Source organism: Danio rerio, chromosome 21, assembly GCF_052040795.2.
Source record: "Danio rerio strain M-AB ecotype USA chromosome 21, GRCz13ab, whole genome shotgun sequence".
NCBI lineage: Eukaryota > Metazoa > Chordata > Actinopteri > Cypriniformes > Danionidae > Danio > Danio rerio.
The window spans coordinates 39,517,348-39,530,742 of NC_141041.1; the positions used below are offsets into that span (position 1 = coordinate 39,517,348).

Here is a 13,395-nt window from a genome sequence, read left to right on the forward strand (position 1 = left end):
AACTGTTTCTCTCCTCTTGGCTGTTACAGCAATACTTGTGAATCCAGACATGAGCGTGCCTGAGGTGCGAGTTTTCTCCACTATGTATATTACGGATTACCAGTGATAACTATGCATATGTATTATGCACATATAGGCTGCAACCACGGCTGTTCTTCCCGTGTGACTCATCGGTGAACAGCGCTTTCATTTCTAAAGCCAGGCACAGCCCTTTCTGTTAAGCTGATGAAGACAATGACAAATCATAGGGGTGTAAGACAGCACTCAAAAAGTAAGCGAGATAACATTTACATTAGTTTATTTGCTATGTATGTATGTTGCATGTATTGAAGTTTTGTTTGATACATTCAAAAAGAGTGTTTTCTTTGAGAAGGTAAAATTAAAGGTACAGTTTATATATCTCACTGCTTGTATTAAAGGACAATATTGTATTAACAAATCATATATACATTTTAATATATTCATAGATTTTAATAAAAAAAAATATTGTGTTGTGAAGAAAAAATCTAATTATGTATAGAAAGCATCGTCAATGCACCATGATGTACCAAGATATCGAATGGAACCGAATCGATGGCATGATAATCGTATCCGAACCGAACCGTGCGACCAGTGTAGGTTTACACCCCTAATAGTTTGAAGGTTTGGAATTAGTTTGGTGGTTGTAGTATGATTGGTCTAGGAGGAGATGCATAAAAAAAATATGTCTCAGAAAAAGATGGAAGAAGAATGATACGTTTTATTAGTATAACAGTATGCCACCATAATTATTTCATAGTATAATTTAATCTTATTCAATTAAATAATTAAATTATTAAAGTGTCATTTAATTACTTGATTGAATATCATTGAATTATTATATTGAATTATTATAACTATTTCACTTTAATTCCAAATTTTACTACCAAATTTTGAGTGAAAACGGTTTCAATGTCATTTTACCCTGATATAAGCTATTGTTATTGTCAATGCGTTTACATCCGACTGTAAAAATCTATTTAAATGTGTGGGTTTGTGTGTATCTCTGACTGTGCGTATGCATGCGTGCACACTGTATGCCTCTGGCCATTTCTGCATCTGCGAGAAACACACAAGTGTCCTCATCCAACAGTAAATTGACTCAATCGCATCTCAGGGGGGACATGACACTAAGATAACAGATAGTCTTTGTCTTTAAAGTCTGCATCTAATATTCCCTAACACGCGCTCCACACAGACCCAACAGTACATTTATTCGGTTATTCCTCCTCGGAGTATTTCGAATCAAACTCTCTCTTGTAGAAATAAAGACTGATCTAGTCTACAACGTTCTCTCCCAGGTGTTAACTGGCTTGTAGAGCGAGACTGGATTGTATGTAATGTATCACTTGAGCAAGACATCAATCCAAAGGGATCTGCAGTTCGCTGAATAATGTGAAAATGAGCTGACTCTAGCTGAGAGATCTCACTGAATGACTTTTTCTGTATCCGGCCACTGAAGTGACTCAACTTTGTGGCATTACCTTGATGACGGACGCTCCTGCTCTGGACAGGGGGCTGTGCATCTGAGCAGCTGCGGCCATGTTGGCGATGGTGTTCAGGTGGTTCATCTGGTTCATTGCCATGGCAACGGAGGCAGGCGGCAGACTGACGGGCAGCAGGGGGTGGGGCATCATCATAAATGGCAGGTCCAGCCCTGAGAGGGGATGAATGAGAGAAGCAGAACTTTAAAAAACTGTGAATGTGACGCAACAGTCACTTTTGTTTAGCTTGCTGTATGTTCAAAGACAACATAAAATAAATATAAACTCAACTAAAGTTTTTATTTAAATAACGTCAAATCATAAAGAAATGCCCAATTGAAGGGATAAACTAATACTAATTGTATTAAGCACTAAATTCAATTAAATTTCCAAGTATTTCAACCACAAAATATCACAATAAATTCTGTTTATTTGTTATTTTTATATAATTATCTCAGAAATGTATTAGTGGTTTTTAAGTAAACACCAACGCATTTCCCTACACTGTAAAAAAAATCTTGCTGCCTTTAATTTTTTATTTTATCCATTGAATTTTTCTAGTCAACAAGTTTTTGTTGTCTTGACTTCTTGTCACAATTTTTTTACACTGTATAAAATAATTATAAAGAAAATGTTTAATGTGGCTTAATGCAATCATGAAAATCTATTAAATGTGATAAGGAACATCTGATTGTGTTACTAATTGTAGTTTAAATGCTTGTTCCACTTTTTCAACAACAAAATCTTTGTTTTGAAATCTTATCCCTTTGACTGTTGACACTTGACATTTTCCTTACATATTTCATTGCTTTTGGTTTCTTAACCATTTTAAATTGTATTGTAAAGTGCATCCGGAAAATATTCATAGCAATTCACTTTTTCCACATTGTTTCTGTTACAGCCTTATTCCAAAATGTATTAAATTAATTTATTTCATCACAATTCTACACACAGTATCCCATAATGACAATGTTAAAAACATTTTTTGGAAATTGTTGCAAATTTAAAAAATAAAAATAAATTGTGTGTATAATTTTGAGGAAATAAATTAATTTAATCCATTTTGAAATACGGCTGTAACATAAAAAATTTTGGAAAAAGTGAAGCGCTATGAATACTTTCCGGATGCATTGTATGTCCTGTTTGAGATTTAGTGTTCCGTATAGCACCTTAGCTCATTTTTTTTTTTAAGTGCTTTATATATAAAATTTTATTTATATATAAAATTTTATTGATTTATTGAGACGTAAAGTTAATATCTTTAAAACAAAATGATGCTAAATCAAGTACACATACAAATATTATTTTTCACATATTACTTATATTATAATGTTATATATTATTTATTATTAACACATCAAGACAGACATACTGGAGTAATCTGAATATGATAGCAAGTTTCACGTTAAGTTGTAATAAGGTGTTGGATTTTTATTATGGCGTCATCTGCTTGCTTTTAACTAGTATATGTCATTATATAGGCCTACTGTACAAAACATATCGCAATGTTAAATTTTCCAATATCATGCAGCCCTACTTAAACCCATGTTAAATTAATTTTTTTACTGATTCATACATTTTATACATCAGTTTACAAATCGTTTAAGTAATTTTTAACATCCCCTCTCCCCAGTTTGTCAGACACAGTCATGTACGTTTGCAACCACAAATCCAATAAATACAAACAAATAAAACACACTTAAATTGATTGATGTTTGTTTGCTCTTTGTTCAACCTATTTCTTTTAAATGAGCTGAAACAACACAATTCTTGAGTTTTGTGGGGGGAACACTTCTTTGTTTTATGTTCAATCCACTCAAATTTGCAAAAACTAATAAGTTAACCTATTTCTGTCTTGTTGCCCCAATACAAACTGATTGTGTGGAACTCAACATGTGCTTGTTAGCACAATGTACAAAAAAAAATTTATTAAATATAATTTTTGCTCTTTCAAACTACTCATTTAAAATAAGCTGAAACAACACATTTCCTGACATTTCATTGGGACAAATACATTTTATATGTTCAATCCACATAAACTTAATCAATTTGTGTTTGGACAACATGAATGAATTGTGTGGAACCCTGCATTTTTTACAGTGTAAGCACAAAAGAAGCTTAAAATCGAATACTGTGCGTCTCGCCACAAATAGCTTATTCAGTCTCCGTCAAAAATGCCAAATATTCTCCTCAAGACTACCTTAAGATTATGAAGTAAATTAAATATATGCATAATTATAATTAATTATAAAATAATTTAGTCAGTTTACCAAGCTACTCACATTTTTAAAGTAACAGTATTAAAGTTTTTACAGTTAAATACAGTTGAAGTCAGAATTATTGGCCCTCATGTGATTGTTTTTCTTTTCAAAATATTTGATTTTTACCAAGAATTGAAAATCAAAGTGGTTTACTATTGAACACACTATAAAATAACTTGAAATGGGTGTCCTGAATGGCAGTGTGCACTCAAAGCTTAGACTAACACGGCTGTGTAGCTTGATCAGACAGAGCAGAATCAATAGACCTAGAGCTGGCGATCAAGTGTGAATGAGTGGATGTGATGAATGAATGACTCACGGTTAGCCAGGAGATGACTCTGCTGTAGGGAAGAGAGATGAGACCCTGATAGGCCATGCTGAGCGGAGAGGGCAGCGTGAGCCAAACCATGCTGTGCTCCAGAGGAAGGGGGGGACTGGAGTTTCTCTTTATCCCAAGACGACTCACTGCCGCCTGGGTACAACATAAAGATAGAGAGGGGGAATTGAGAAAAGGCTTGGATCCCTACACATTATCAGAGCTTAAGGATATGGAAATATAAAATCAACTTTATTCTTCAAAATAATCAAACTACCTATTTTTGCAATGCAAATTTATTCAAACTTTTAGAGCTGTAACGCCTTGGACCAGCCTTATAAAGTATAAAAATTAATTAGCATATAAGACTAATAAACAAGTTACAGTGGCCTGATTGATGGTGAAGGTGATTGATCAGTAAAATGGTGGAAAATGGCTATGAGCCAACAATAAAATAACAACTAAAATATATAAAAACTAAAATAAAAACTAATATATATATATATATATATATATATATATATATATATATATATATATATATATATATATATATATATATATATATATATATATATATATATATATAAATGTATATGAGCAATATCACACAATTAAAGTGACATTTGTGAAGTAGCAACAGTTTCTGCTGTTAATTGGACAATAACTGTATATAAGATATGATTGTATAGTTGGTTTCTACTTAAATAGATAGTAAAATATAAATTTTACAAGTGATGTAAAATCTAAATTCCCAGCAGCCATCAGTCTCAACCATCTAAAAAAAAAAAAAAAAAAACATTACTTTACATTTAAAATTGAATGTAAACCCTATTATTTTGATTTAAAATTCTTCGGTTGATTTAAAACCTAGAATTTGGTAAAAAAAAACAAAAAAACATAATAATTAAACTAGGAACTAAAACCATTTGAGGAAACCAATTAGAACAAACAATTTAGGTTCAAAAACTAATCCTAATGAGTACCGTGAACTAAATCCATTTGAGTAAACGAAGCAATTTGAGTACTGTAAAACCCAATCAGTTAACCCAATCAGTTAGGCAACCAAAACAGCTTGAGGAAACCGATTGCTTCAAACCATTTGAGTTTAAAAACGAATCTATATGAGTACTGAAAACTTACTCTATTTAAGTTGAAGTGCATAGGTATTCAGTCAACTCATTACCTGAGTTCAAAACTTTTTTTAAATGAGTAGAATTTACTTTCAGTCAATTTTGAGTTAGCTACACTCATTTCATTTGATAAAGTTCAATGTTGGGTTTTACAGTGGACCAGTGGCAATTCTCAGAAGCATCTCACAGCTTTTTATTAATTATATTAAAAATAAAATATCATCAAGTTAAATAATATTAATTAAAAACTTTAACATATATTTTCATGACATATACAGTAGATGAAGCTAAACTTATCTGACCTTCTGCGGAATCGTAATTCTTTTTCAAATATTTCCTAAGTGCTGTATAATGGAGAGACTTTTTTTATTTAAAGAAAAATTTATTAATATTTTATTCATATTCATATTCATATTATTTAGTTTAAAGAAAATATGTTTTAAACACCTAATTTTAACTACTTTCTTTTGTCTTTACCATTATCAAAGTACATAATATTTATATTGTTATTTTTCATACTACTCTTCAGCTTAAAATGCTATATAAAGACTTTGGTTGATTAGGTTAACTAGGCAAGCTAAGTTGATTATCATTGTTTTTTTTGATAGACAATAATACAATAATAATAAAGGGGGCTAATAAACTTGACCTATAAAAAAACTTTAACAGGTAAAAAATGCAGCCAAACGAACGGAAAAAATAAGATTTTCTCCAAAAGAAAAAACACAATCAGAAATACAGTGAAAATGTCCTTGCTCTATTAAATCTCACTTTACACTTTACAAAAAATAATAATTAAAACTCAATGGAGGTCTAATAATTCTGCCCTCAAACTGTATGCACACTGTAAAACCCAACAGTAACTTTATCAAATGAACTGAGTGTAGTTGACTCAAAATTGACTGAAAGTTAATTCAACTCATTTGAAAAGAGTTTTGAACTCAGTGTTGAAGGTAATGAGTTAATTAAATACCTCATCACTTAAACTTAAATGGAGTAAGTTCACAGTACTTATATAGATTAGTTTTACTTTTTTACTGTGCTTAAGTTGCTTCAGTTACTCAAATAGATTAAGTTCACAGTACTCAATAGGTTTAGTTTTTGAGCTTAAATGGTTTATTGCAAATGGTTTACTCAAACGATTTGTGTTGCCTTAACTTATTGGGTTTTACAGTGCTCAGTTGGTTTGAGTTCTCTTCATTTATTGGGTTTTACTGTGCTCAAATTGCTTTGTTTACTCAAATGGATTAAGTTTACAGTAGTCATTAGGATTAGTTTTGGAACCTAAATGGTTTATTGCAACTGGTTTCCTCAAATGGTTTGAGTTACCTTAACTTACTGGGCTTACAATGTATAAATAAAATGGAAAAAAAAAGAGAATACCAAAGAGAACACTTGTGTTTTAAATCATTAAACTCTATGAGGAACATTACATAACTCTGTGGTGGAGAAAAGGAAATTAGCACATGATGCAGGACAGATCGGAAACTGCATTCCTGTGAGCCCCACAAAGTCCTAACTCTGCCTCCGCATTTTCAGACACAACTTTTCTACACGCATTCCTGGGCTGTTAAAGAGTTAACCCCTTTGTCGATCACTCTGAGCTCATTCCGGAGCAGATGACATCTGGGAATTAATCACTGGAATGAAATGCAGCAGAAAAGCTAGTTGCAAAGAGCCATAAAACAACTTAAGTTGAATTAGTTGAGAGAGGAGGGAGAAAGAATGCAAAGCAGAGGAGAGGAAATCATTGTCTAATTCTGCCTAATAAGCAACGGAGGTCCTACGAGTGATCCAGCAGATGGTGTTTTTGCAACAGATTGCAGTGAGTGATTCTTTTAATAATAATACGAATTAAAATCTCTCTCTGTAGAACGCGGGGGCGCCGTTCATCAGGGAGCCGTTTCAATGAGCAGGAGAAAGAAAAAAAAACAGCCTGATAAAGTAATGGCTGTGCCCAAACACCTGAGGCCGAAGCGGAGAGCACACGCACACATGTGTTTGTGTGTGAGATGAGTCAGGTGGACGGCTGATGAAACACAGAAACGATGAGGGAGGAACTGTGTGTTCATGACATTTGATATCCATACACAATCCATAAACAATATGTGTCCAGTGTAATGAAGTCCTAATAGGATGTAAACTGCTTTACAATGAATTCTGAAGCCATTTGTGAGGCCCATCAGTGCGTAATGATGCATAGATATCACTGTAATCAGTTTTAGTATCCCTTCAACATGATGTAAATATTGAACACTACAATGAAATAGAACTGCATATATACGCTGTTTATTTTTTTCGGAAATTGCTTTGTAATCTCCTTTTAGGAAGGAATTTAGGCTTTATAAATATTCATTTTCAAAATGATGTGGATTTTTCTGATACCACTTATTGTGTAAATACATGATTTTACATTGCACTTACAGTATGCTTGATTGAAAATCTGCATGTAGTTGCATCTAATGATAGATAGACAGATAGATAGATAGATAGATAGATAGATAGATAGATAGATAGATAGATAGATAGATAGATAGATAGATAGATAGATAGATAGATAGATAGATAGATAGATAGATAGATAGATAGATAGATAGATAGATAGATAGATAGATAGATAGATAGATAGATAGATAGAATGTTGTTCTTTATCTTATCCTTAAAGTTTAATAAACATTTCTATCATGGTAAAGCACTTAGCTAATCATTATTAGCATGTATCTAGTCACTGCTAGCATACCAGAATTACAGTATGCTCGCACGAGTCAAACGAGCCAGTCCCTGCTTCTTTAGAATTTTCTGATGCTGAGATATAGCTGCTGTTATATGGTTGCTAGGCTAGTCGGTTTTGTTGCTATGGAGCTGATTGACAGCTTAGACTGATGATGTCTCAAAGTATGATCAATTTAAACCAACTCTCATGTTTCTTTAACACTGTATGAACATATCAATCTGGGGCAATTGCTAGGGTGCAGTATTAGTTTGTTAGGGTGTGGCTAAAAAGTTAAAAGGCCATCAGTGATTGGCTGCTGGCTAGACTGAGTTAAACAAGCTTAGCCATAAGTCTGTACGACAGCCTCATGCAGAGTTATGAGCTCACAAAGTTTGATCCAATGTCTTTTGCAATGGAAGTCTATGGGAGAATTTTTAGTATTTAAAAGTGGTTGCTAGGGTGTGGCTAGAAAGTTAAAAGGTCATCAGTTATTGCAGTTTGGTAGTCTTGAGTTAAATGAGGCCAGTTAAATGAGTTAATGTAATGTAATGTGTGTAATGCAATGTGTATTTATATAGCGCATAAATGAGTCAGTGTGACAGTCTAATGCAGCAAAATTTGGTCCAATGTCAAGTCAATGGGATTTTTCTGACAGTCCCTGGGATATATTTCAGAAAACTGAAAGTAGAATGAGTTGGAACAGATATGGCACACTGAGTCAGAAAAGTCTTAAGGTCTGACCTGAGTTTGATGGTCATAGCTTTAAACCCCTAGAATGAGATACAGTCAGAATTTTTTGTCTCAAAAGAATAACATTTTTAAATAGGATTTCAATAGCTTGGTTTTCACAAGCCAGCCTAATTACAAACTTGACCATCCCTTACACCTTAACCCACCCTTAAACCTACCCATACCACCAAACCTGTCCCCAACTCTACCTGTACCCCACCTCAAGAGCATGACAAGTGTTCTGCAATACATTTTAAACACAGTAAGTACACTTGATTTATTTTTAGATGCAAGTAGATAGTAGTTAAGGCCACTTAATAAAATAAAGTGGGATTTGTTTGATATGTTAAACTCCAGTTGAATTAATAGAACAAAAAGAAGCAGTGTGTACAGTTGAAGTCAGATTTATTAACCCCCTGAATTATTACCCCCACTGTTTATTTTTTCCCCAATTTCTGTTTAATGGAGAGAAGAAATTTCTACACATTTCTAAACATAATAGTATTAATAACTAATTTCTATAACTGATTTATTTTTATCTTTCTCATGATGACAGTAAATAATATTTTACTAGATATTTTTCAAGACACTTCTATACAGCTTACAGTGACATTTAAAGCCTTAACTACGTTAATTATTTCCCAGAGATGGGTTGCAGCTGCAGGGCATCCGCTGCGTAAAAATGGTCTGCAATGTCATGATGGCAAGCAAATGTTAAAATAATTATTATTTTTGAGAGAACTATACCTTTAAGAGAGACAGAGATGAAGAGGGACACTGAGTAAAAGTGTTTGCATTGCAAATTCCATATGACCTATTTTCTCTTGTCTAATATAATTAATTTCTGAACATACAAGCAGGGCGCAGAGGTCCTACAGAATAGGTGCTAAATCGCCAATAGAATTGTGTGATTTTGACTGAAAGTCATGAATGTTTTCAACACAATGACCACGTTTACATAGACATCAGCAATCAATTATTTGCCTTAATCTGAATGAGACAATGATATGATTGAGGTGTTTACATGAGCTGCTTTTTGAATGTTTGCTGAACCTGTTTTGCATGTTATAACACATAATTTGATTAATCGTAATTGGGTCATCACACTATCCACAATTCTTCCAAAGTTCCATGTAATTTCCGGTGTTTATTTATTATTTTTTTTCCCCGACTTTAACTGCAGTTTGGAACTTTCACTTTCATTCAGGAACATTTCATGTATGCTCCCCTTGACAAACAAGATATTGTATGCGAGTAATCTGTGTTTACATGGTAGACTCTTAATCAGAGTATTGTCTTAATCGTATTAAAATCTGATTATTGGTGTCCATGTAAACGTACTCACTGTGTCATAATGGCCACTCAATTTATGTAAATGTGTTTAATACAGCTTAATCACATGAGGAAACATTCCTATTTTACGTTTTGTCAGTTTAGTGGCTAATTCGTACACATTTGTACAAATTCAATCATACGAAAATGTATGATTTTAAAAAGAGAACATGTCACCCAACCCCGCCCCTAAACCCAACTTACATTTGGGGATAAGCAAATCGTACTAAACTGTACAAATGAGAATGTATGAATTCATATAAAAAGCCACAAAATCAAAAAGGTTACGGATTACTGTAAGATTGTGTTGGTTTAATAACATAATTCTGGCAGCAATTATATTTCAAACATTTTTTAATTGAAAAATGAATAATAAAATAATAAAAATAAATAAAATGAGTGTTTGCTGTGGTAAATAAATGGTCCCAACAGCGTTTTTTTGTTGTTGTTGTAGTTGTTGTTGTTGTAAAAACTTAAATTCAAAGATTCAAAGTGTTTATTGTCACATAAGTATGTTCAACAAAATTCTTACTTTGCCCTCCACACTGGCAATAAGTTTAATGTATATTAAAATATACTCATTTAAATACTCATTTAACAAAACTATAATATAAATAAGTATGAACTTAGAGTATAAAGTATAAAAAAAGTATAAGTATAAACTATGAAATAAATAATATATAAAGAAGGTTTCTATATACATAAATGTGAAGAAAAAAAAGCAGCAGAATCAGCAGAGAATGGATAATGAGCAAAACCGTTAAGGTACTTTTTTCTTTAGCTTTGCCATCACAGACATAAATGACAAAAAATTAAATTAAATTAAATTAAATAAAACAAAATAATAAAAAATTAACTAAACTAAACCAAAATAAATAAATAAAATAAAGTCAAATAAAATTTTATTTAATTAAAAAAAAATAATAATAAAATACATTTCTCAGTGATGGGGTGAACTAAACTAAACTAAACTAAACTAAACTAAACTAAACTAAACTAAACTAAACTAAACTAAACTAAACTAAACTAAACTAAACCTAACCTAACCAAAATAAAATAAAATAAAATAAAATAAAATAAAATAAAATAAAATAAAATAAAATAAAATAAAATAAAATAAAATAAAATAAAATAAAATAAAATAAAATAAAATAAAATAAAATAAAATTTCCAGTGATGGGTAGCAGCTGGAAGAGCATTTACTTGTAAAACGTATGTTGGATAAAATTGCAGTTCATTCCACTGTGGCAACCCCAGATTAATAAAAGGACTAAGCCGAAAAATAAAATACAATAAAATAAAATAAAGCTCAATATTTATTTATTTATTTATTTATTTATTTATTTATTTATTTATTTTGTTTTATTATTTATTTATAACTGCTTTACTCTATTTTGAGAAAATTAATCCAGTTTTGGTGAACACACACAATTTAACTTAAATCATTAAAGCAATTTCACACTTTTAATGCCAGTGCATAAAATCTCTTAAAAGATTTGTTTATCTTCAGATGAGCACTTTTTAAACTGTTAGTGTTCCAGTGTACTGCCCTTGGTACACCGAGTGCTTAGTTGCAGGAATACAGCAATGCTAAGTGGTTAATATTTTCCCGAAGACCTGTAATTTGCAATATCTAAACTCGGAGAGGGTTTAAACAATAAAACATCCACACAAAAATGAATAAAGGCATAATCAAAAATTTAACAAAAACAATTTAAAAAAAAAGTTTTTGTAAAATATTCTATTTTATAGAAAATTGAATCCATCATACAAATAAAAGTAACGTTAGTTAAAGAAACCCACTTCCACTACATCATTAATGCTTCCTAATGATCACAAAGTGAAGAAATGTGCACATCTCCACACTTCTAAATCGGCGTTCTCTCTTTTTTTATACATCCTATAACTCAGCGCTGTGACCTCTGTAACAGACTAACTGCAGTGGAAGTTTTTGCAAGTGTGTATGTGTGTACGTATGCAGTATATCAGAGCGAGTGTGGAGTTGAACTATCCACAGCTTTGGTGCTGATGGCCCATTTGGGTTTGGTCCAAGAGCTCCTTCAGTGTTGGCTGCTAAAGTAATTAGCCTAAAAGTGATGCCAGCCAGTAGAGATAGAGGAAGAGTAAGCAAGCAAGAGAGATGGAGAGTGTCTGTGTTTCGGCATCCCGTCCAGCCGTCAGTCATGCTTTGAGAATGTGTCCATCACCGCCATGCTCCTTAACCACACGCTGACAGAGCTGGTTAACTGCATCCCTTTTTAAAAAGTCTGCTGTAATTACGACACGCATCTATGGGCACAGAAACACTATTCTCCATGATATGAAACGTGTATCAAGAGTTCTGTTTCCTTGTGTGAATTGAAACGGCAGTCGAGTGTTTCCATCAAAACAATTAACACGCTTATGTTTTTTATGATCCAACTGAAATAATTGTTCCATCTAAATTGATTATTTACAACTCATTCAAAGTATCTGATCACTGTGTGTGCTTCTGTAAAAATGTAATCAAACATTCTGCCTCTTAAACTATTGGAACAGTTAGTTAAATTTGCACAGACATGCTGGTTTTAGCATCATTAGTGGAAAAGGCTTATGAATATTAATTTGGTTGTGCACAAGAAATTCTAAATGGTTTCTATTTTGTTGAATAAATTCTCACTGCGGTGTGTCAATCTAGAAATTTCCAGTCAAAACATTTATTGATCTGATTGTTATTTAAACTTTTTTTTTTTTTTTTTTTGCAGTTCGATGGATAAACATATTGATCTGGACTAGGATTGAATCTTAAACATATATTAGCTTATAATTACTGTGGCTTGGAGGAAAAATCCCACATATAAAGACAAGGAGGAAAAACTCTTTTTGGCATTAATTAATTACTATTAAGAAACACAGCAATAAAATGTATGAACACTATGGGCTCTGTTTTAACGATCTAGGTGCTAGGTCTAAAGCACAGGGTGCAAAAGCAATAAGGGCAAGTCTGAATCCACTTTTGCTATTTTAAGGATGGAAAAAATACCCTCTGCGCCGTGGCGTATGGTCTAACAGAGTATAGCTTATTCTCTTAATGAGTTATGATTGTGTTTTGAGAATACACCAATCGGACTCTCATCTCTCATTCCCTTTATAAGTCAGTTACATCGCATCATGGTGTATTTGCTATTTACATGTGGGACTTTGTAAGTGGAAAATCCAAATGCTTCACTAACGAGAAAACAGTTAAACAGACCATCTGCAGCGTGAGGATAAAGAATGAGCCTCCTCCAATTGGCCTTTACTTTCACTTTCTTTTTCTCTCTTTCATGGATGAGGAAACGCTGTTGTACACACAGACATCTATTAGCCTACATTAATAATTTAGTTTGTTAAACGCAAAAATTTGTTTAAAAAAAATTCTAAATTCAGT

General features: G+C 32.3%; 1 protein-coding gene across 4 annotated transcripts in view; it reads right to left on the bottom strand.

The window, feature by feature from the left end:
* The window catches only part of dacha (dachshund a), a 302,853-nt gene that overhangs the window by 67,105 nt on the left and 222,353 nt on the right, over positions 1-13,395 (bottom strand). For all 4 annotated transcript variants that reach the window (XR_015519413.1, XR_015519414.1, XM_087299132.1 and 1 more), the window contains 2 exon segments: positions 4,083-4,235; positions 1,503-1,675 (listed from right to left, as the gene is read on the bottom strand). Coding sequence is in view for 2 of the 4 variants with exons in the window: in XM_087299132.1 (XP_087155258.1) it covers positions 1,503-1,675; positions 4,083-4,235 (326 nt within the window). In the remaining 2 variants the exon portion in view is untranslated.